Here is a 24178-nt window from a genome sequence, read left to right as displayed (position 1 = left end):
TGTATAGTATTATAATTTGAATTCTATGGAATGCACATTGTAATACAATAAAAAGACAATGTAAGAAATAAAAGCAATGCAAATACAGTTTAAAAATCATACAGCACCGTGCGTTACAATTGCTAAAACAGGCAGGAAAAAAATCATTAAAGGGGTACTCTTAAGACCACTGGCAATTTTCAAGCGATCCAAGACATTTGGGAACCACTGTGTTTATAGATTACCAAGCTAATGTATGTCGAAGCATTTTGAACACCCCAAAGCAGCCTTCCTCAGTGGAATCCCTGTGCTGGATGGGACTGATGGGAATTTTAGTCTAAAACAGCTGGTAGGTGAAGGCTGCTGTAGAGTATTATATACAGTACATGGTATTGATTTATATTGCTGCTGTTATTGTTCTGACTACATCAACAATAACGTCACTACAAACTGATTTAGCCAAATTCATTTATCCCACACACCCAACCAAACACTGGGAACTAGAGCTTTGTGAGGGCGCTGGAATTCTTGGAGAGGCACGATAGCGAAACAGATTCAAAACTGATTTCTCAATATAGTGTGGGAATGCCAAAACAGTTCTGTGTACTGCGAGACGCTCCAGTTTGAAAGGAACCAGGTGGTGATGAGGCAAAATTATCCATCCAACTGGTGTCCCCTTCCAAACTGGTTGTCCTGCATTATGACACTTGGGTTCAAACAAATAAACAAAATAAAGCAGTCACAAAAATAAATCAGAGGGAGGTTTTAATAGCTACCTGCATAAAGCTGTGTTAGACATTTGTGGCACTTTGGTGACCGGATAGCGTAGCCATTGTTACTGGCCACAGGGAAGCAGGAAAACGGCTAGTTGCAGGCCTGTGATAAACAGGTTAGGGAACCGGATAACCAAACCACTTGTGTTTCCTTTGCAGGGAGCTGAAACACAGATCTATGAAACTGCCCAACGAGCCCCGGTTTAAACTCCACGACTACGTCAAGGAGGAGGTGAAGGGCTCAGGGTGCTGCCGGCTGTAGAACATGTGTCTGCCTTCAGGTCACACGCCTTGTACAGAGACTTGCCACAAGCGTCCCATGCTGCAACAATCTGTGCCATTACATGATTTCTTCTTTGTGTCTTGTGTGTTTGCCCAGGTGAAGCGGCACATGTGGAAATGTGGGAGATGGGCCTCGGCGGCTTCTTTCCAGGAAGCCAGACATAGCTAAGTTGCTTAAAAAAATAAATCAGTTGGGGTAGGTGATTTAATGACAAAGAAATTGCGGTAGCAAGGGGAGAATCTTGGACAGTCTTCAGGCAAAATGCCCTGCACTGGTGCCACTAAAATAACCCGGGGGTTGCCTGAACGCTTGTGCAATCCATTTGGGTGGTGCTCGTGTTGGCAAGAATTGTTTTCGATTTGCACTCCACATTATTGTTGTTGCTTCTACAAGTACCAAGACCTGGTACTTCCAGCTCTTTTAAAGGTTTTTAAAGCTCAGCTTAGCTGATGTTGGTGATGTGTACCGTGCAGACAGGTGTTCTACAAACACAGCTTGTCATCCAAGCAAAGGATGGGAAAATACTGTCTGCTGCACCATGTCGATAGCCACACTCAGTTTGTGGAGTGAAAGGAAATATTGCATCTGTTTTCCGTTCTCCTGCTGGGTCATTCTGGAACGCAAATGCTGTGGGGTTTTGTTTTATTTGAAATAACTGTATTTTTTAATTGCAATTTGTCTCCCGCCATTCAAATCTGCTCATTTCCTTGCTGTGTCTTTTGTGGTAGTTCTTGGATACAGAGGGACTCTCTCAAATAGCTGCAGTGGCAGAAAAATTCTAGTCCTTTCAGCTAGTTTGACAATGGTGCTGCCTGGCCAAAAGTTTGAAAATGGCAGGGCTTTAAAAATGCAGCACTTGACTCCCCCACCCCCAGCAGGAGCGAATGGGGGAAGGCAGAAGGGATGCTCTTGTAATCTTGCCCTTGTAATTTTGTGAAATCTACCCTTGGCAATCCTTATTTGCTGAGAAGGGGAGAGGTTTTGCTTTTTTTTGTCCCAGGGGGAGACACAATCTTGGACCCTTCTCCATTCAGTGCTCCCTGCCTTCCATTTCCTGCTGGCTTAAAGTGAGGGACGTTTAGCCTTGTGTCCAGAAGCATGGGTTTCTAAGTTCCTGACTCAATAGCCATAATTGAATCTCATAAACAAGCCCCAGCAAGCCACTGCTGGGTACATCACCAGCCCTTTCCAATATGGCCTGTGTGTGAAACCGCTTTGGCTCTCCAGATGTTGCACAACTGCAATGCTCATCCCTAGCCACTGGCCAAGCTTGGTGGAGCTGAAGGGAGTTTAATCTGGCAACATCTGAAGGGTCAAAAGTACACCATACCTGCAATCTGGAGATAACCAACGTACCTTACAGTACTGTTGCAAGGATAACAGAATGTATGTGAAGTGCTTTGTACACTCACAGCGCTATATATAGACATATATATTTATATATACTAAGTTATCATGCTTTCTTAGTTACTATAGGTTTTGTGTATGTATGCAGCTCATTTTTTTACTTAAATAGCTATTTATAAACAAAGGCCCTCGTTTGGATTTTTTCCCCCATTGTTTGCCAGCATCTACAAGTTTTCTAACGAAGCACATCTTGTCTCAAGAGCCAGATTGCATGCTTGCAGCTCTCTTAAAGCTTCAACGGTCGCCACATTCCAGAGGAAACCAGTTGTGCACAGTGTGTAGTATGTGCGTCGGGCCACGGGTTTTTATATTGTACCGTAGGAAGGCAAATGTGCCTGCTGACTCTTGATCTAAATAAACCCTGGCAGCACTCTGCAGCTTGGCTTCTGCAACCTCCACTTGGCAATAGAAGCATGGATCCAGAGCTGCCTCTTTGCAGGGATGCAGTATGTTTCCAACATTGGCCTTTACTGCCACCTAGCAAGAGAGCCCTGCCCAGTTCCTAAGCACCCTCAAAACAGTGTTATTTATGTATTAAGAAAATGCTGGCTCTGTTGATATAGCTTTCTTTTGTGTTCCTCTTAATAAAAGATTTCTTTTTTAACGATACTTGCCTGTCAAGTGCTAAAGCCTTCACAAAGTAAAGCCAAATCTCTTCAATGATACCTTCAACCAATTTAGATGTAGCCTCATCTTTTAAGAGTTCTGCAATCCATCACCATACAAGATCTTTCCAGGTCAGCTTTCCCTACTTGGATAGTGCGAGAATAGCAAAGGTTCCCTCCCCATCTGAGAGATCCTTGGCCTGCAAGTAGGGCTTTAAACTGAGTTTTAAAGTCACAAGTCTTTAAACTGGTGATCTGCACAGAATCTCATGCCAAACACCACTATCATTGCCATCCATCATTCACAAACCAGTCAAACTGCAGTGAAGGGGTAGGGGAATAGAAGGAATGAGTACGAACTTCAGACATTTCATTGCCACCTAACATAGACATATTCTGTAATGGACGATAATGCAGCCAAAGAAACAAATTTTACTTTATTTTTTTTTCATCTGAAACAGGAGTTGCTACATCACATTTGCATCACACCTTTCCTCCAAGGAGCTCAAGGCATGGCATATATGACTCATCCCTCGTCTCACTTTATCGTCACAACAACCCTGTGAGGTAGGCTAAGCTGAGAGATGATGGCTGGCCGATGCCTGCCCAGTGAGCTTCATGGCTGTGTAGGGGTTCAAACTTTAGTCTCCCAGATCCTATTCCAACACTCTATCTAGGTATGGGAAATATCTGTGGCCCTCCAGATATTGCTGCACTACAACTGCCATCATCCCAGACCATCTGATGTGAGTTGGGAGTCCAACACGTCCCCCATGCCTACTCTAACCACTACACCACAGCTTTCAGGTCAGATACGCATTTTCCATGCTCTTGTCACCCTCATCTCAGTGAGAAACTGCTATCTTAAAAGACAGCTACAAAATCTTATCCATTTCACAAATACTGAATCTTACATATATGCACGTTACATTTTATGACTGGATGCGCAGTCTGTGGATAAGATCACATGGCTGAGTTATTGGATCTGCAGATATTTCTTGGTTTTGTGCTTGTGCAAGCCAAGACTATGGCAGATCAATAATGGGGGGCATCCATCGAATTACATAGGAAACTGCCTTACGCTGAGACTCAGACTTTTGGCCCATCTAGCTCAGTATTGCTGAGGCTGACTACCAGTGGCTGTCCAGGTTTTCAGGCAGGATTCTCCACCTGCCTTACCTGAAGATGCGGGGACTTGAACCTGGGATCCTCTGCAGGCAGACTACATGCTCTGCCACTGAGCCTTGGGGAAGGGGCCACAGTTATTGGAGCTAAAATGCCCTCCCAGCTCCACACAAACATTTCCTCATGTTAAGGACTCTGCTATTTAACCTCACCAAAGAAACTCAGCAAAATCCACTGTGTCCTGCTTCAGGGCTTTTGATCTCAAACAAAACTTCACTTCTGTTCCCATGTGGTTCCTGAAGAGAGAGAGAGAGAGAGAAAGGCAAGTGCCAATCATAAGTCTTGTTTTTTTTCTAAACTGCCAGGATCAAACTTTTCCCAGTTCCTTCTTGCCCAGACCCTCCTGAAGCCAGCTTCTAAACCTCAGCTTATGCTCGTAATCAGTAACTGCAACCAGTTTTCATACGAGGTGTCAGAAAGTTAAAAGAGCTCATCATCGGCTGCTGTTTCACAGGCATAGGAAAAGTACCCAACTCTGGTTTTACGAAGTCATATCTTAGGCTCACCTCTATATACAGGGCTCGTATTGTTCAGTGACAGCAAACACCTGGAAAGAAGAAAAAAAGGTGTAAGGACGTAAAAAGAGCCTGGCTGACGGATCAGGTCCAAGGGGGGCTATTGTACATCAAGTCCAGCATCCCATTCTGACAGTGGCCAACCAGATGCCCCTTGGAACGCCGGTAAGCCAACCTATCAACACTCAGAAAAACAAACACTCATCCCAGGTACGAAAGAGCCAAGGAAGTAGGTACCTAAAGTAGGCCACAGCAAAGCTTTAAATTATCTTATTTATTTATTACATTTACATACCGCCCCATAGCCAAAGCTCTCTGGGCAGTTTACAGCAATTAAAAAAACAAATATACAAATTTAAAAACACATTTTTTAAAAAACAATTTAAAAACACAATTTAAAAAAAAATTAAAACTAGACTGGAATCTGGTAGATAGGCGGCACGCGCCCTGTTCTGCCACTGCTGAATGACCTGCTGGGTCGAACAGAGGTGCTGCATCTGGCTGCAAATCCTCCCTTTCTGAAACGCAGAGGAGGCCGCCTCGCAAGGTCTAAAGCTCTGACGAGCCATTCTGTGGAGATGCGAGATTTTACAGGCTCCCTTTACTACCTCCCCAGAGGCATACGATCCCTTCAAAGGCCCAACTTCCTCAGTTGACAAGCGTTGCCTCCTATGAATCTTTTTCTAGATTGTAGCCCTCCCTGATTTAAAACGTCTCCCCCCTCCTCTCTTACTGGTTTAAATGTCAAACCACCTCAGCACCAACTGTGTGCGAGAGGTCCAGTGGTTAGAGAGCAATAGTCTTCAACTTTTTCTAACCCAGGAGCCACCTCTAACCTAAACAAGGATTTGGGGGCCCATTTAATTTAAATGTAACTAGTCTTCTGGATCAGGACAATGGCCTCCCTAGTCCAGATTCTTTAAAGTTCCCACATATTTCTTAAAATTTTAACCACGTTGTTGTCTGATGGCAGAGTGGCTTTTCCAACCCACTTTAGATCCGGCTACAACCTGGTAGTGGGTCCCAACCCACCTGCTGAAGACCAGGGTACAAATCCCTACTCAGCAATGAGCCTCATTAGGTGACCAGTTAGTCCTCCAGCTTAACCTACCTCACAGGAGTACACAAAGGAAGCAGGGCGTAATTTAGAGCCACTGTATTAAACTGAGACCTAGGTTCAAATCCCGACTCAGCCATTAAGCTCACTGGGTGGCCTTGGGCCAGTCACCGCCTACCTCGCAGGGGCGTCGTCAGGATAGCATGGAGGGAAGGAATATTAATGTGATAAATGAAGCGCCTCGTGGGAAAAGTTCTCCACCAGCAGCCCCGCTACCAGGCGGGCTTTTCCGTCCTTGTCCTGTATCCGGCTTTTAAGGCGCTCATAGGATTCTATTAATAATTTTGAGCCACTTCGAGAACTTCAGCAGTTCCCACCAGCCCTCGAAAGAAGAAGGTCGCGACTGTTCGATACGAGATTTCATGCCCCTCTCCTGAGTTGCGCAGCTGGTCAGAGGGAAGCCCTAATAACAGCCCTAGAGGCCTGAAAGCGGAAACGGGCGCCTAACGCTGACCTTACCTTACTAGTCCCGAGAATTGCGAGAAAAAGAACACGCTGGCTCAGTTCGTCGCCTTTTATAAACTCGCCCCGCTTCCCTATTGGCTGGCTCTTGCCAGCCAATTGCGTTGTCCCTATTTCTGGTCCTCTTGCAGCCAATCGCCTTCCACCACTTATAGGCTTTCTTTCTACTGGCCAACACCGTCTACCCTCCACGCTATGGCGTTCCCCTCACCCCTTCCTCCTGCTCTCTCAGGGTACTTGACTGGATAAATCTACGTGACGTAAAGTCAGCACAGCCATAGAGGCGGGGGGAAAGAAAAAATCAAGGTAGAGAGGACGGAGGCCCGCTTAGCGGGGCCAATCAAAAGCAAGCACCCGAACGTGCCGCGCGGCAGGCCGACGGAGCGGGCACTGATGGGAGTTGTAGGCCAGTGGTCGCTTGCAGAGAACGCGGGGGAAGCGCAGCCCTGAGTTAAGAGGACTACGCATCCCGGCGGCCCGCGCGCGGGGAGTAATGTGACGCCGCTTCCGACCCGGCGCTGCGAGGCCCCGAGGAGGGGAGCTGACGGCCAGGCGCTTGGCGGCGGCGGCGGCGGAGGAGCTGGACTCTGCTAGGAGGAGTGGGAGGAGGAGGAGGGCCACCATGTGTCAGGAAGCCGCGCGCGGGCCGCTGGGCGGCCGACTCCTCCCCCTCACTCCCCCGCCTCAGGTGAGCGCGAGCCCCCAAGGGCGGGGCCTGGGGGAGGGGCCTGCTGAGGCGCCCCGGGGAGGGGAGGGTCTGATGAGGGAGAAAATTATTATTATTATTACATTTATATCCCATTTTTCCACAAGGAGCTCAAGGTGGTATGCATGGTTCTCCCCCCTCCCCATTTCATTGTCACAACAACCCTGTGAGGTAGGGTAGGCTGAGATAGAATAATGACGGGGGGCCTGGGAAACACTTTTCTTTTTTTAAAAAATTATTAATTACATTCTCGTCCCGTATTTCCTCCGAGTAAGACAGCGTACGTATTTCCCCACTGCCACCTATTTTTTATCCTCACGACAACCCTGTGAGGTGGGTTAGAGTGAGATGTGATAACAGTGGTAATAATGACGATGATGGTGGAGTCCTTGGGTAACATGCTTAAGGTTAATTATTTTTTACTACTTATACGTGTGTTTCCTCTGAGAAGCTCAAGGCAGCGCACATGGTTCTTTATCTCCATTTCTATCCTCATGACAACCCTGTGAGGTAGGTAGGTTGAAGGATCGTTACCGGCCCCAAGGGCGCACCTCAGTATACTTCGTGGCTGAATAGGGGTTGGAATCTGGGACTCCCCATCCTTGTTTAACACTCTAACCCAGTCTTTGCCAGCCAGATATCCTCTAGATGGTTTGGCATTCAGGCGCTAACACTGTTGTGTCTGTGATGCAAACATTACAAATTCACACCTGAGTTTGTTTTTTTCTTCTTCTCTCCTTGTCCTTTTTCCTTCTCTGCCGTGCGTTTTATATTGTAGGCCTGTGGGCATGATGGACTGTCATGTTTTAACAGAATTCCATGCGTCATTCTGGGAGATTCCCCCCCCCCAAAGTGCTGGCTAAAAATGCTCTAAACGAGTAATGGGCAAAAGGCATATCGAAACCTACTGTAGGTCTCTGGGTGATTTCTTGTAGATCAGCAGGGATTTCCGACTTCTAACAGTAACAACAAAATGACACCTACCCACACCCAGTCATACTGGTGAAATAAAGAAAGTGTTGTGGTGGGTGGTTAATCAGAAGTGAATTTCTGAGAGGAAGAGGACTATGGTCTTTTTTTCATCCTTGGTATTCTAAATGAACTTCAGGACTCATAATTCTTTTAATTTTAAGTGTATGTCCTCTGTGCTGGGCTCCAGAAACAAAGTAGATCCCACAAACCTGATGTTTTCTACTTCTGTTCTAAATAATGCTGGGGCTGATGGGAACTGCAGTCCAAGCAACTGGACTGACCCAGTTGTCTGTTCTGACTGTTACACAAAGGAGGAACTAGCCTTCGAAAGTGTCAACTATTAGCGTTTAATTTGAAACCAAAGTTCTTTCCTCAGGAGCAGTCTTAAGGCTTTCTGAAGGAGCCTCACACAAATGTTAAATGTTCGTATAAGAAAGACTTTTCTCTTACGCTTAGTGTTTTCTATTCATTATGTTATTTACTATAAATATTTGTTACCCACTATTCATAAAAAGTCCCTGGGGAAGGATAGATTAAGGGAAAAAAAGATACAATCATAACTAAGATCAAAAAGCATAAAACACTGATCCAAAGTATACAGCATTAGATGACAGAAGACAAAAGCTCGCAGTCCTCAAAAGCACTTTGTCATGTTGCTGAGATGTCTACAATGTAGGTGCTGTATGTGCACTACGAAGAGTTTCAGAGCTGAGAGGCCACTACCAAGAAGGCTCCAGAGCTGAGGGGCCACTACCAAGAAGGCTCTTCCACATCTATTGTATTTCTTCTTAAATTTCTGTCCCTTCCAAAGGAGTTTGAAATAGGTCCAGATAATCTGCTTCCTCCAAGCATGCCTGCAGCTGGATTGCGACCACCCTTTTGAGCCCCTTGACCAAGAAAGGGATAGTTGCAAGTGGGCGACAGTTATTTAACACTTCTGGGTCCAGGGAGATCCTCCTAAGGAGGGGGCACACCACCATCTCCTTCAAGGCAGATGCCGCACCTCACCCTCCTGCAGAGGCACTCTTTGAACCCTCCCTGGATTTGAAGGGCTGTGACGCTTGTAACTCAGAGGTGGAAAACCTGTGGCCTTCCAGATATTGTTGGTCTACAATTCCCATCATCCCCGGCCATTAGCTTGCTGGCTGGGGCTGATGGGACCTGGAGTCCAACACTTATCTGCCGGGCCACAAGTTTCCTCACTCGTTCTCTAAATCTTTGTAAGCAATTCTCATTTTACGATTTTTACAGTGGACTTCCTTGAGTTTGGGGCAAATGCTGTTTGTAAGAAAGCAGCAAGTTGCTGTTCCAGTTTTAAGGTTGCAACGTCACAAGAACCACGTTTGTGCATTGCTTAGAAATCCCCCTCCAGAATGGCTGTTTGTTTTAATTTCTTGCCCTTCTGTGAGTGGGGAGGGCTTCCCTTTGTAGGCTGAATCCTGTTGGGAATGGTTAAGATGAGGAAGTGATAGATGATTGGCTGAGCTTGGAGGGGATTTTCCTGATGAATTTACATCTTGCCTATTGCTCTGCATGCCTATCTATTTACATCACCAAGAGCAGTCACTCTAGCAGAGGCAGCAGGGAGGAATGTCCAAGAGACATTTTGAAAGAGGGGAATGCTTTCCTGAGATCTTCTCTGTAGAGTTTTCTGCATGATTCAGCTCTCAACGTACATGTGAGGTAAAAGACTTCCTCTGTTGTAATCTCTTGCTGGGAAAATACACGGCCCTGTCTGAGCCTGTCAGCAAATAATTAAACAGGATTGGGAGGCAGAGAACTGCCAGGTCAGAGAGAACTGCAGTCAGCTGTGAAGTTGAATAACTTGTGTGATCTCAAATCTGTTTTGAAAAATCTCTCATTTTTTGGTTTTGGTTTTAATATGCCACCGGCTCATGTTAAACGTTTAGGTTTCAGTTTTGTATTGGCTCTCTGTGAAGCTGGGGGAGCGTTTTGAACTTGCAGGTGCCTGGGCAAAACAAGAGATCTGAGGTTTCCTGGTCCTGTCTTGTGTTAACTGTTTGCTGCTCTTTCTTTCTACTCCGGTTGCTATGCTGGGAAGCGATATCTTTATCAAGCATAAAGCGCCACTGAAATGTATCACTGTGGGCTGTTCACTGGCAGCCTTCTTCCGCCTTGGAGAGACCTGCAGTTCTCTGCCAAGGGCTGTTGTGTTTCATCATCGCTTTGCTTAACTTCCCTATCATGCTTAGTAAATTTCGTGTATACGTTTCTGTGAATCCCAGACCTTGGCGCGAATGGATTTTTCTGCTCTATTGTCTCTAATTTCTGACATTCACACTGACCTAATGATGGCTTCCTCCAAATTGGCTAAGGAGGACTCGATTGCTGCTGATCCTAGAGTTGTTCTTTCTCAGGGCAGCCCTTGAAGCCAGACAATGCAACCCAGGGCGTGAATCACTGCTGCTGTTTCCTTGCTCTCAGGCCTGCTGAAGCAAAGGTTAGGTGCACAAATTGCTGTTTTAATCTTCTTTAAGCACAAAGTTCGAGTAGGCCGTTGAAAAGCACCTACCATTTTCTTGCCCCTCTGCTCTTGTTACTTTTTAAGGCACAAGAGGAATAGCTGTTAGGGTTCTGGTGAGTCATGAAATGGATTCATCACAGATGCTGGGGGATGAGATGCAGTGTGCTATGAACTGCCAAGCTGTGGCCAAGATCCCGAAGACAATTCAGGCCCTCCTAATGCCAAGGTGCATCCATTATGAATGTTGGCTGCTTCTGGTTATCTGCCAAATTAATACACATCTTAGCTGAGCTCCATGCATTACTTGTCATGGATATATAGGGAAGGACCTTAGCTCAGAGCATCTGCTTTGCATGCAGAAGGTCACAAGTTCAACCCCTGGCTGGGAGAGACTCCTGCCTGAAACCCTGGAGAGCTGCTGCCAGTTGGTGTAGACAGTACAGAGCTAGATGGACCAATGGCCTGACTCAGTTTAAGGCGGCTTCCCTGCAGAAAATATGTAAAGTGTGAATGGAGACCCTGATTGGGCCATAGCACCTGACACAGGTATATGGGCAGTCTAAGGTTTTGCACATGCCATTTCACAAATTACACATTTACAGCACCAGCATACCAAATGCACCCTCAGCAGTGGTTCTTACACTATGACATGTGGAGCCAGTCCAACTGCAAAGGGATGGAAGATCCTTGGCATTAGTAGGAATATACCAAGAGCCCTGCTGGAACAGATCAAGGGTCTGTCGAGTTCAGTATCCTTTTGCCAACAGTGGCTGAACCAATGTCTCCAGGAAGCCCATAAGATAAAATTCTAGGAGCCAACTTTCACTCTTTAGACGTTGTTTTTATGTTGAATTATGAAAATGTCCAGCTGTTTCCTTGGCACCATTGTAAAATTTTCCATGCCTGAGATTTTTTCAGCCCGACAACCATGTGTGCTATATCTCTAAGAAAATAATTGTGAGCTGATTTCAGCGCGGAGTGCCTTGTCTTGGAGTAGTTATTGAGAGTGGATAGAGGTAGAATAGTTCCCATCCTTTTTCAGTATATGCAAGCTCATTTTTGAAAAATAAAATATGTTGTAAATAATACATCAGGTTCTCGTGCAAGCTCATTTGACATTGATTGGATGCTTCATAGTATAGTTTTGGTAAAAATTCCTGGTACACTATCTGGGCAGCTAGGAATTTGAGATATTAATTTATTTAATTTAATACAGGGCTGGTAGTCTCACTTTTGGTGCAGGATTCTGAAATTCTCTGGCCCCAGAAATACATATTTGTTTATTTTTTTAAATTAAAACTGCTACTTAAGAATTTATTTCCTCCACCACCACCTTTCCTTTTTATGCCCTTTAGCAACCATGTCGGGCTAAAGTGTGATTTTAAAGAAAGGTGACTTTCCCCAACTTTATCCATAAGTGTATGTAGGAATTCTAATTTGTATCAGCGGCGCTGAGTACAGCACAAGTGGGCAGAATTGTTTTGCATGGATGTGGACTAGAGAGTGTGATCTATTTTTTTTTAATGTATATAAAATACTATTCCATTCCCTTCAGGCAAAACAGCAAAAACAAGTTTAATGTTACATACAGTCATGTCAGCTCCCTTCTCTTCCTCTGGTGTGCAGATGAGGAGATTTTGCTTCAATTTTTACCTTAACTGCAGTTTATCCTTATGTCCAAATGCAGACAAGCTGGTTAATCTTAGTTATGATTTGCATCAGGGGTGGTGTGCCTGTGTCGTTCCCCTCCCCCCGGTACTGTTGGACTTCCAATTCCCAGCAGCCCCCATGACTCAGTGGTCAGGGATGATGGGAGCTGGAGTCCAGGAACACCTGGAAGGGCCAAAGGTTTTCCATGCCTGAATGCTCAGTTGCATTCCTCATTTGCTGTTTAATTCCCTTGCCTGAGAGATCCTGGGCTGTTGGAGGAGAAGATGCTTCTAGGTAAATTTGAGATCTCTGAAGGGCTACAGACTTAGAGTATTTAAAACACGCTTACAGTATTTTCTCAGCAAAGGACAATATTTATTTATGTATTACATTTCTACCCCGCCTTTTCATGATAGAAACCCAAGGTGGCTTACATATGGTTCCCAGGCAGTCTCCCATCCAGGCACTGATCATACCTGACCCTGCTTAGCTTCATCAGGGTGCTGGCCTCATGTGCCTTCCGACCATAGCCTAAATAATGTCTCTCTTAATAATTTGCAACTAGACACTTGAAGGTGATTCTGTTTATAAGCCTGCATTAGAGTGAGTTGTGCACGAGTCTGAATTCTGAAGGTTGAGGAGGCAGGTCCAGTCTCTCTCATGCAACTTTGGTGAGCCCTCATGCGCTGCAGCATAAACTTGACTAAGGAAGCAGTTTAAGGGGCTGTAGTCCGTGTTCCCAGGATAGGGCCCGGGATCTGCAGCCTCAGGCTGAGTGCAGAGTAACAAATGCAGGAAACCGAGAGCCCTGTTGGATCCTTTGTTTGTTTCATGATGAGTAACTGTGCTTAATGTCCGAGTGTTGCAATTGTTTGTTTTCTTCTGAGTAAACAGGCTCTCAGCAAAGGAAACCAGAGGGCACAGATACTATTAGAGTAAACCAAATTTAAAAGCAGCAGGAGAAAATAAGGAAGCCTACATGTAAATAAAGCCATAGAAGTAGTTCTCTGACCAAAATGCAAACACACGCACACAGAAACAACAAACCATATGGGTGCTTGTTTCTGTTAGTAACCTGATGGCACACCAGTGGCCTGAGGGGGGGCGGGAGGTGTAAACTCTTTCACATTCTACAAAAGCTTTCCTTCCTCTTTGCTTGGAGGCAAACTGCCCACTGCAGGTGGCCATATGCATGTCTGTTTACAAGCCTGGAGTATCATAGAATCATAAAATCATACAATAGTAGAGTTGGAAGGGGCTTATAGGGCCACTGAGTCCAACTCCCAGTACATTTTCTTTCTCTCCCACGTACTTGCTTTCAAGAGAACTGTAGGTGGCAGTTGTGTGTGGAGAGGCCCCTGCATGCAGGTATGGCATGCAGTGCACCCGCCAGAGAGATCTGCCATAGAGTTGTAGTGTTGCCCAAGTCCTAAACTGCACACTTTTTCTCAATGTCAGGCAAATGCATTCCCCAGAATATGATATAAAACCTAGACTGGGAAGTGATTTTCTTGCTGTTTCCATTTCCATCCGCCAGTTTGATAGGATCTCTTTCCACATTGCACATGATACAGTTGTGTGATGAGTGATTTTTGGAGTGGAGTTTTCAGTATGAAGTGAGAGAAGTTATATGGGTGGGTGTGACTGTATCCCCTAATTTAGAGTGAGAGGCTCTAGCAATATATGTTCAGACAGGGGCAAATGATTTGACCCAGTGGTACTTTGGAAACATTCCTCTTCATGCAACTATAACTCCCTCTCTTTGCCAAGTGAATGTGCACACGCTTCATGCGGGTTACTGAGGTGGGACTTGTGAACTTATCATTTGTCCTTGCCCATCTGGCTGGCCACAGTGGAGAACACAGTTATGGACGATAAGGCTATCAGTGCCTACTAGCCACAGTGACTATGTTCTGCCTCCATTGTTGGAAGCAATATGTCTCTGAATATCCGTTGCTGGGACTCACAAGCGGGGAGAGCACTGTTGCTCCCAGGTCCTGCTTTCCATAGGCATCTGGTTGGCCACTGTGAGAACAGGATGTTGGGCTAGACTAGCCGTTGGCTTGGTCTATCACACTTTTCTTTTGTACAGTTCCAACCTGCTGCTTCCAAGGAAATATGGAAGATGCAGCTCTTGGGGTTTTAGGAAGACCATCTTCCATTTCTGGCTCCCCCTGGCGGAGGTCTGCTCCAAACATTTACTACTGTGCTGGGCTCGTACCTTCTGGATTTTGCATGTGTGGCCACAGGAGGGAGTAGCTGCTGCCCTTCTGCTGGTTCCAGTAATGCTCTGTGACCTAATTACCTGTATCTCAACTGCACCCCTATCTGCAGGCGGGGCTTCTGGGCTCCCCCACAGAAACAAAACAAAAACCTCCTCCTGCATGCAGGAAACTGACACGTCAGGGAGAAGGCTAGGCTAGACCTCGTGTGTTTTGCATTTAGTTTTCTATGCAGACGGAGTTGTGGTATGGAGGCGTGTGCAATTCCTAGCACAGGTTGAATGTCTCAAGTGAGAATTGGGCCTTTTGTGTGCCCAGCTTTACCACCCAGCTTGAGCTGTGTATATCAGCCCCCTCTCTGCCTGGCATTACTGGTTTTCTGGCTCTGCATTCCTTGTGTTCATCTGAAGCAGCCTTCGCCAGCCTGGTGTCCTTTAAATGTTCAGGAGCATGTCTTGTGACTAAACCTTAAGCGTCAATTTTAACCCCTTCTACCCCCTTAGTCTTGCTCCACTTCCTCGTGGGCTGTGTTCTTCAGGCCCTCTCATCGTGCTTAATGTCTGTGGCTTCCTTCTAATGTCATCAGCAGTTGCATATATTTTTTGTCTCATCACATCAGCAGAAGTTCATCTCCCTGAAAGCTCTGATCTGCTGATGGTTTCTTGCCACACTCTTTATTAGACAGTCCGCCCCTCTGCTGCCAGACTCTTGTTAGCCAGGCCTCCATTTTCTCTGGAGGCCTAGGCCTGCCACAGGAGAGGTTTCAATTGCCCTCACCAACCATGCACCTCTTTTCATTTAAAAATTAGACCCTACCACTCAGTAATTTATTCTTGGGACCTCCCATGTACATAATTACCTCCTCCGAGCTCCGACCCACAGAGAAGCTCAGAGGGTGGTAACAAGAACTAGGGCCTTCTCTGTGGTGGCCCCGAACTGTTGAACAGTTTTCTTGATGAGGTGCGCCTGGTGCCGACGCTGCTGTCTTTTCGGCGCCAGGTTAAAACCTTCCTTTTTTCTAGGGCTTTTAATCTAACTTAATTTAGTTTTAAAGTGTGTTGTAATTGTTTTTAGATCTTTCATTCTCTGTACTTTGCTGTATGTTCTATTGGATTTTATTGTATATACTTGTATTGCTTTGTTGTTCACCGCCCAGAGAGCTATGCTAGTGGGGCGGTATAAAAATTTAATAAATAAATAAATAAATAAATTAGCAACCATGGCTGCCTAGCCACATTGCATTTGGCTCCCAATCCCCCATTTATGCTGCAGGCATTAAGTGATGTATGTGAATGTATGAACCAGCCCTCAATGTTCCCTTAATGGCTATGGAGTGGGGAGAAGTTTTGTAGAAGAACGGGTGATGGCTGTTGAGAGAGGCTCTTCCTTCACGAATTGGCTACTGCTCCTTAAAGCCGTGAAAGCAACTGATCTTTGCTGTGTATCTCGGAAGCATATTCCACAAGTTAATTACATAACGTGTGAGGCCGTACTTCCTTTCGACATACCTCAGCCTTCTGTCCGTCAGCGTCATTAATAAAGTAATTGTCCCATGTGGTTGAAATATACCTTCATTTTGTGTTTAGTGAAATTTTAGCTTGACGTAATAAAACTATTTCACACGCCACATTTTTTTTAATAACATCAGTCTCAAACCAAGGCTGCTGGGGGAAGGGGAGATTTCTTTGTTCTTCTCCCCCTCTTTTCCATTTTGGTTTCATGACCGGCTGGTTTGTGAATTCTAACCTAGCAAAAAGTGGGTTTGAAGAGCTGAACTAGAGAAACAGCATCTGGCAGCTGAACTCTGTCTTGTGGGAATGAATTGTTAGTTTCTCTTTTACTGTGCTGATGGCCCCATGGTTTTGCCTTGGCGTTTCTGCGCAAGCAGACACTGCAGATCCATTAACCGAGCCAAAGCTATACTCTTGGCTTCTTCCCACATGCGGCTCGGGTCACATGGAAGAGGAATGTTTTTACAACAGAAGACCAAGTGCGTTAGCTGCGCCTCCTCCTCCGAGGAGCCAGCCCACGCTTCCCTTCCCAGCTGGCAGGCAAGCAAGAGAGCCAAGCACCTTGGTGGCTTTGCAGCACATCACAAAGCGGTGTTATAGCTGGCCAGCTAAGTAGCGCCTGCTCCCAAAGTCTCTGGCGGAAGGAGGCCTTTGCTAGGCCCTCCTCCCTGGCAAGTGGGATCTGGGGCTGCGCGCATATGCAGAGTTGAAGCCTCTGCCCTTTCCTGAGCTTTGCCAAGCCAGAACCCCGGAGTGCAGTCTGTATGGAGGAGAAGCACGTCTATCACCTGCCGTCTGGAGGGGCCAGCTCTGCCTTCCTTTGGCATTTGTTTCCACTGTACCCTTTTTGTCCTTTTGATCCAGTCAGACTCTTGGGGGGAATGTTGGGAGTGTTTCAGGGGGGGCTGCCATCTTCCATCTTTATCTGGATAGAAGACAGCCCCAGAGCGAATCTGCCACGCAGACACCAGTCCAGATGATCATCTAGCTGTGGTTTAGATCAGGTGTGGGGAACCTTTGGCCCTCCAGATGCTGCTGAACAACAACAATGGTTTATTACTGTCAATGACCAGAAGAAAAAAACATAAAAGTAACATGTATAGTACATATCTAAAATATATAATTGGCTATACAGACAATATTTAAAAGGGCAAATATAAAATGATTTAACAAATATCATAAAATGTAACCATCCCTAGTTTACAAATGTTTTACACTGATCCATAGCAGCAGCAAAAAATTGTGCGACTCTGTATGTGATAGAAGGATCTAAGTCTGCAAATAAAAAACGCATGTAGGAGGTTACATCCCTACCTGACAATTTCTGAAGCAGAGGGGAAATAAAGCGACTGCGGAGCTCATTGTAGAATATGCAGTCTAACAATACATGAGCTGCCGTCTCAATGGCACCCAAGTCACAAGGGCAATAACAATCAGATCGTGGGATTTTATGATATCTACCCTCCAAAAGGGAAGATGGAAGAACATTGTATTTAGCCAATGTAAATGCCTTTCTCAATCTTGGGTAATGGAGAGAGATTAGATACTGTGCTAAGGAAAAAGGCTTTAAACTTAAAGTGCACACAAAATTATTATCAACAAGAGATAAATGCTGTTGGAATTCCATATCAAGGATTCTCTGCTTGATATCCATCATGGCCTTTGTTGGACCCAAGGCTAGGATAGATGGGGGGGAAAAACCTAGGTGTGCCAGTTTATAAAATAGAGATTTCTTCCATTTTGATTGGTGAGAATCCAGCAACACAAGGGGGGCCAATCCTACTGGAGCATAAACCAATTTAAACCAGTACCTGAATTGAAGTTTCCAGATATGAGCCTCGATAGAAGGGAGGTCAGCCTCGAGACGGAGCTTCACATTAGAAACACATGGGGGAGTACCAAAAATGCTCCTAAGAAATTTAGACTGCACGGTTTCTAGAGGAGCATAGGAGCCATTAGTGCTGACCTGTGCGCCATATAATAATTGGGAAATCACCTTGGCAGTGAACACTTGAAGCGCAGAGGGCACGTATTGGCCCCCATTCGAATAAAAAAATGATAAGAGGGCCTTGGAAGTCCTATTGGCAGTCGCTCTGGCCATTTCTGCCTGACGGTGCCAAAGACCGACAAAGAGGAAGGGAAGGTGATTCCCAAATATTTATATGAGGGGACCTGTTTGATGGGTGTACCATTTACTGCCCACCGGTGATGGGATCGCTTCCTGCCAAAGACTACAACCTTAGATTTGCTATAGTTTATCGTCAACATATCCTTGGTGCCAGAGCTTGGAAAAGTTACTTTTTTGAACTACAACTCCCATCAGCCGAATCCAGTGGCCATGCTGGCTGGGGCTGATGGGAGCTGTAGTTCAAAAAAAGTAACTTTTCCAAGCTCTGCTTGGTGCAGTGTGCACAGAGCCACAGTTCCCAGCACCCTTAACAGGCTACTGTTCCCAGGATTCTTTGGAGGTGTCATGTGCTTTACAAGTAGGTGGATGCAGCCTAAAATGTTTGTTTACACAAAATGGTGTCAGGAAGTAAAACAGTTTTGTGGCTTGAAGCACCGGTACAGAAATTAAAATAGCAAGGTGGTTAGTTGACATAAATTACATAGGTTAGCCAAACTCACTTAAATTCTCATCCTCAGAACAAATTCCTTGGCTCGGATTGATTTATTTCTAAGTGGAGACCTTTTGTACCAGCTTCAGTTCTGATCTTGGCATTCTAGTAAAAAACAGTGATTATTCTGCAACTCTGAAGTCTATTCACCCTTGCTGTAAGATCTTCTCCAGAGCTTGGGTGCATCTGAGGAAGAGCTGCCCCAGGTACCTCCCTTGGAGAGTTTAGGCGTTTGGGCAGGAGGCTTTCTGAGTTGGAGTTAATGGAATGCTGGTTGAGGAGATCCATCAGCCCCCAAGCACAACAGGGGGCTGTATCCAATGCACTCATTCTGTTAAGCACAGGGATTTACACTTGTGCAGCGGAAGCTTCCCCCCTGCCTTCCCCAAAATCTGCTCCGGAGGCTTGGGGGAACCCCCAGAACAGATTTATTCCATTGTGCAAACGTAAATACTTTGGCTAACGGAACAACTTATTTAGCAATACATTGGATACAAGCCAAGGAACTTTAACCTTATGTTAACCTTTAATGTTTTTAAATAAGTTTTTAAACCTTTTTTGAAAATGTTTTTAAAGTTGTTTTGTTTTAATGTATTTTAAGGTCTGTTTTTGTGATGTTTTAAAGTGTGTTTGGTGCTTTTGTTTGCTGCCCTGGGCTCCTGCTGGGAGGAAGGGTGGGATATAAATCAAATAATAAATGAATAAAGCTGTAGGCAAATCTTATTCTCTATTTCAATACATGTTTAATGAACTCTGGCAGGCGCTGCTGGCGATTCTGTTTTCTTTATGTGTTTTTAAAATGGAGTATTCTGCTTTAATGTGACTTTTTAACTTGTTTGATTATTTGTAGGCCGTGCTGTGAACAGGTTTTGTGGAGCACCTTTGTGTGACGGAGACATTATGTCACTTAATGGCACCCTTTATTTTTATGTTATCAGAGGCAGCTTTTATGACGTCCAAATGTGGGGTTAGATTATGAGCGCCAGCAAGAACGCCCGCTACAATCGTTTCCCCAGCGGTACAACCAACGGTGCTCCTTCAGAGAACACTAACGGGGTAAGAGAATGCAGTGGGATTTGGGGAATATACATTTAAAATCCTGGTCTTTGTTTACTTACTCTCTGGGCTTTTAAGAAAAATGGACTGTGCTGCTCCTTGCAATTGTGGTTGCACGCATTCACAGCTGCGGTTTTATCCAGACATACCTGTTTGTTCTTTGCTAACCCTGGTTAACTAGTGCTTTCAAACTGCGGAGGGCAGATTCTGCAACATGTCGTTTCCTCTCTTTTTCAGACAAGAATGGAGACGACTTTTGGGCCTGCTTTTTCTGCAGTGACTACCATCACCAAAGGTCAGTGTTGAGCAATCTCTAGTTCTTACCATCGCATGACACAGAAGTATTCTGCTCCCACAAGATGCAGTAATGGCCACCAGCTTGGACGGCTTTAAAAGAAGATTAGACCAATTCATGGAGGACAGGGCTATCAATGGCTACTAGCCGTGATGGCTGTGCTCTGCCAGCCTAGTCAGAGGCAGCATGCTTCTGAAAACCAGTTGCCGGAAGCCTCAGGAGGGGAGAGTGTTCTTGCACTCGGGTCCTGCTTGCGGGCTTCCCCCAGGCACCTGGTTGGCCACTGTGAGAACAGGATGCTGGACTAGATGGGCCACTGGCCTGATCCAGCAGGCTCTTCTTATGTTCTTATGTTCTTATGTTCTTAAACCCTGCAGTGGCTTCTTAGGTCACATCCAACCATGTGCTTAAAGTGCATGGCTTCTCCCAAAGAATCCTGGAAACTGTAGTTTGTTATGAGTGCTGGGAATTGTAGCACTACAGTTCTTTGGGGTAAGCCATGATGTGCTTTAAATGTGAGGTGTGGATGTGTTCCCATGGTGTGTTACAAAAACCTAAGGAAACCGAAAACCTACTAGCCGTGATGGCTACGCACGGTTGGAGGCAGCATACCAGTTGCTGGAAACCGCAGGAGAGGAGAGTGCTGTTGCACTCAGGTCCTGCCTCTGGTTGGTCAATGTGAGAACAGGATGCTGGACTAGAAGGGCTCCCTTTGGCATCATCTAGCAGGTTCTTGTGTAAAGATTTGGCTCACTGGATCAGACTAAAGGTCCATCATGAGTACCTAGAAACCTCTGGAAATTGCAGAGCAATGATTATAGGCAGTCCCCTGTTGTGGACTCCCAGCGTGTGGTAATTGGAAGTACGCTGCATCTTATTATGGGTGTACCATTTTTAGCAATGGCTTGTAAAAGAACAAATTGGACCTGTAACAAAATTCAGCAGTGTGGAATGATCCTGTTCAGAGTTTCAGCCAGTGAGCCATGCCTTCTTTCAGGAAACTCCATTCCATTCCCCTGTTTTCTGTCCGTGCCTCACCCCCCAAAAAACACTCAGCATTCTGCTGCCTCTGAGAATGCTGAGTCTTCATTCAGTTCCCCCTTCCCCCTCAAGCTGTGTACTTCTGCAAACCGTGGGATTCCCCGAAGTGCCTGCTGATCCTTCCTTTTTTTTACGTGTGGATGGTGCAATTTCGACTACATAAAAACTGCCATTTGGAGGATGAATTTGCTGTTAGTCTGTAGTGAGCAGACTAACTGAGGGCGCTTGGGGCTATTAACATATATTAGCTTGTGTCCTGTGGAGCATCACACTCTTGCAGGGCTGTTAAAGAAACTCTTCTGTTCTGCCTGAGGTCTGGTTTACACAAGCATGCTCATCATGACTACAGATTCAAAGGATGTCTGGCGGCCAGACTATTAGTTTATAACCCTCTATCAAATGATACTAGAGCGGGTTACAGTCGCAAAATGACAGTATAACGTGGAACCATAAAAATCACACACATCAGTATTCAGTAATAATTATTATGATCAACCTTAACCCCAGTACAGTAGTAAAAAGCAATCTAAGAAGCTCAAATGCAACTGCAGTTAGTACCAACCAAATGCTTGAGTGAATAACCGGGTCTTCCTGGCACTGAAACAAAACCAGTGATTGCACTCAGCCAGGCGTCCGGGGGAGGGGATTCCACAGCCAGGGCGCTACAGCGGAGAAGGCTCTCGGCCACATCTCCACATAATGCTCAACTCCCACAGGTGGGATGTGGAGGAGAGACACCCCTCCCTACATGCAGATACCTGGGCAGGAGGTTATATGGGGAGAGGCACTCCCTCCTCAAGTATCAATGTCCAAAGCCATTTAGGGCTTTAAACGTCATCACTAACACCTTGGAATCAGCTGGAAATGCATTGGTAGCCAGCGCAGTTTCTTTAGGGCCAGTGTTGTGTGGTCCCTGTATGAGGTTCCAACAGCAGCCTATCTGCCACATTCTGCTCTAGCTGTGGTTTCTGTGCCCTTTTCAAGGGTAGCCCTATGTAGAACACCTTGCAGTAATCTATCACATCTAGGGGATATGATGGGGGCAGCCACGTTTATTTGCGGCCAATGGATTGCAGGGGACAGACACTGCAACCGAAATATGCCCACCATAGCTGTTGTGACTTAAAGGAATGGTTCATGCTTGAATGCAGCTAATTCAAAGTGCTAGTTGGGAAGATTAAATAAATTCTGTGATGGCAACCCTTATTCCTTCACATCCCTCGCTTATTTCCTAGAGACAGGTCCCGTAATAGCAAATACATAAAGGCGGCAGTGGATGTCAGCTCCAGTCAGCATAGCCATGCTCCCATCAGCCCTAGCAACATACAGCTTGGGCTGATGGGAGTTGTAGTCCCAAATACCTGGAGGATACCAGGTTGGCGAAGGCTGATGCCATGCTATGTTGACCTGCCTCACGTTGAGCCAGATCATTGGTTCATGTAGGCCAGGAGTGCCCGGCTCTAACCCCAGATGGTCATGTGGAGGAGTAGCTCTTCTCAAGCAGAGGTCTTTTTTCAGGTGTGCTATACTTCATATAAACATCCGTTTCGAGTGGATGCCTATTTGGGCATGTGGGGGGCTTAATTTACATGCTTAACTCAAGAAGCATATACTGATGGTTATTGTATCTGTAACGTAAACTGATGACGGTTTGTGGTTATTATTTGTATTTGTATATTATTTATTTTTATTTTTGTACCTTTAATGTTTTTATTTCATTTCAGTATTTTTTCTTTGTTGTCCTTTCCTTCCACTGTTAAATTTACAAGTAAAAAACTAACGGAAAAAAATGTGCTTTAAAGGAAAAAGCACAGCCATCAATTCAGCATCAGGAGTCCCATATTGGTGCATTTATCATCAACTGATTTCTGAGTTTGCGGAATTAAATGCCATTGGAGGGGAACTGGGCAGTTCCCCTTCATTGTTGTCCTTTTGTTTGGGAGGGGAAGGGGAGGGTTATGTTTTCTGGACCTGCTCTGTAGGGAAATTGATTAATAGGTGGAAACAGATTCCAGGTTCTAGGGCAGCCTTCGCCAACGTGCCTGGGGTTGATGGGAGTTGCAGTCCCAAACACCCTAAGGGTGCCAGGGTGCCAAAGGCGGTTTGGGAGGCTTATCCTCTGATTTTTAGAAGGGAAAGTAGCCCTGTTCAACTACAGCACGCCTTAGGTGTCTGTCCTGTGTCTCCTTTTAGCCGATGGGAGTAGTACGTTCAAGCAGCATCGCCGGACGCCCTCCTCTTCCAGCACGCTCACCTATTCCCCACGCGACGAGGACGATGGCATGGTACGTTCGCTGACATGGGGGTGGGGAGAGCTTTCAGCGTTCGCTGACATGGGGGTGGGGAGAGCTTTCAGCTGCAGCAGAGGCTGCAAAGTTGGGGTGTTGATGGAGTGGGGTCAGTGCTGATGGATGTGGCTTTGGCAGGGTGCTGCAGCTGACTGTGCACTTCTGTGCTTCTTTTGACAAGTCCTGGTTTCTGGTCTGCTGTTTGGTTTCCTCCCCTCCTGCGCCAGTAGAAGGCTCCTCTTCCCCACAGTATTCTCTGCTGAGTGCAACAGAGTGTAGGGACAGAACTCCATCTCTGTGGCCCAATGAATTGTGCCACCTGCAGGCCCCTTAACTTTTAATATCTGTCCCCTTCTACGGGCCTTGACCCGGGGACTTTCATGGTAGGGTGTACTTGCATCCTTGAAGGTGTAGATTTGGCCTCTGCTGCTACGGTTTTAGACTTGCACTTTCACAACAAATGCATGTTCAGTGACTGGCTTTGGGCAGTGACCTCAGCCTAGCCTACTTTACAGGGTTGTTAGAAGGAGAGTGGAAGCCTGCAGCCAGAGCATTGGCTGGTTAGTTCAGATTAGTATCCTGAATATTCTCTCTTTCCCTCTCTCTCGTGTGTGTCCGTGCACACTCACTTCTTAGGGTTGCCAGCTCATAATGCTTCAGTGACAGTAGAAACCACAAGGGGCATTGAGGACCAGTTTTGCTCAGGCAAAAAGATATCAGATGTCAACGCACTGCATTTGCTGCAAACTTCTTTAGAAAATATATTGTGTGATGACCTCAACATGTATTTGCTCATGCTGTCAGTGCCCTCCAGACTGGATCACTGAAACATGTCGCTACTGTTAAAATTGTTTGGAAACTTCTGTTGATGCAAAATGATGCTGTCAGGCTGTCTGTTGTCTGGAGCGTGGTGATTTGAACACTTTATCCTAGTTAATTCCATCTGCATTTCTGGGCCTAGTTTCAGGGGCTGGTTCTTACCTTTAAAGCCCAAAACAACTTTGGACT

General features: G+C 45.7%; 2 protein-coding genes, 1 long non-coding RNA gene and 1 other non-coding gene across 7 annotated transcripts in view; 2 read left to right on the top strand and 2 right to left on the bottom strand.

The window, feature by feature from the left end:
• The window catches only part of RAB26 (RAB26, member RAS oncogene family), a 112167-nt gene extending 109116 nt beyond the window's left edge, over nucleotides 1-3051 (top strand). For both annotated transcript variants that reach the window (XM_061599671.1, XM_061599672.1), the window contains exon 9: nucleotides 912-3051. In XM_061599671.1, coding sequence (XP_061455655.1) covers nucleotides 912-1014 — 103 coding nt within the window. In that variant the 3' untranslated portion in view covers nucleotides 1015-3051. The remainder of the gene's footprint in view (nucleotides 1-911) is intronic.
• Nucleotides 3052-3471: 420 nt separating this feature from the next.
• On the bottom strand, nucleotides 3472-6379 carry LOC133371823 (uncharacterized). Its single transcript, XR_009759394.1, has 3 exons — nucleotides 6324-6379; nucleotides 4739-4779; nucleotides 3472-4468 (listed from the first exon to the last, which is right to left on the bottom strand). It is a non-coding gene; the product is annotated as an uncharacterized LOC133371823 (long non-coding RNA).
• LOC133372147 (small nucleolar RNA SNORD60) lies at nucleotides 4591-4674 on the bottom strand. The gene has a single exon (XR_009759459.1). It is a non-coding gene; the product is annotated as a small nucleolar RNA SNORD60 (small nucleolar RNA).
• Nucleotides 6380-6712: 333 nt separating the features above from the next.
• The window catches only part of TRAF7 (TNF receptor associated factor 7), a 43525-nt gene continuing 26059 nt past the window's right edge, over nucleotides 6713-24178 (top strand). Inside the window, exons 1-4 of one of the 3 annotated variants that reach the window (XM_061600047.1) lie at nucleotides 6713-7014; nucleotides 19429-19546; nucleotides 19784-19841; nucleotides 23076-23167. In XM_061600047.1, the coding sequence (XP_061456031.1) occupies nucleotides 19466-19546; nucleotides 19784-19841; nucleotides 23076-23167 (231 nt within the window). In that variant the 5' untranslated portion in view covers nucleotides 6713-7014; nucleotides 19429-19465. Of the gene's footprint in view, nucleotides 7015-9556; nucleotides 9688-19428; nucleotides 19547-19783; nucleotides 19842-23075; nucleotides 23168-24178 lie in introns of those variants that run through there. The other 2 variants (XM_061600048.1, XM_061600050.1) reach the window with 2 other exon arrangements.

Source organism: Rhineura floridana, chromosome 17 (assembly GCF_030035675.1).
Source record: "Rhineura floridana isolate rRhiFlo1 chromosome 17, rRhiFlo1.hap2, whole genome shotgun sequence".
In the NCBI taxonomy this organism is placed as follows: domain Eukaryota; kingdom Metazoa; phylum Chordata; class Lepidosauria; order Squamata; family Rhineuridae; genus Rhineura; species Rhineura floridana.
The sequence above is the reverse complement of the archived record's forward strand: the minus strand, read 5'-3'. Positions and strand labels throughout refer to the sequence as shown.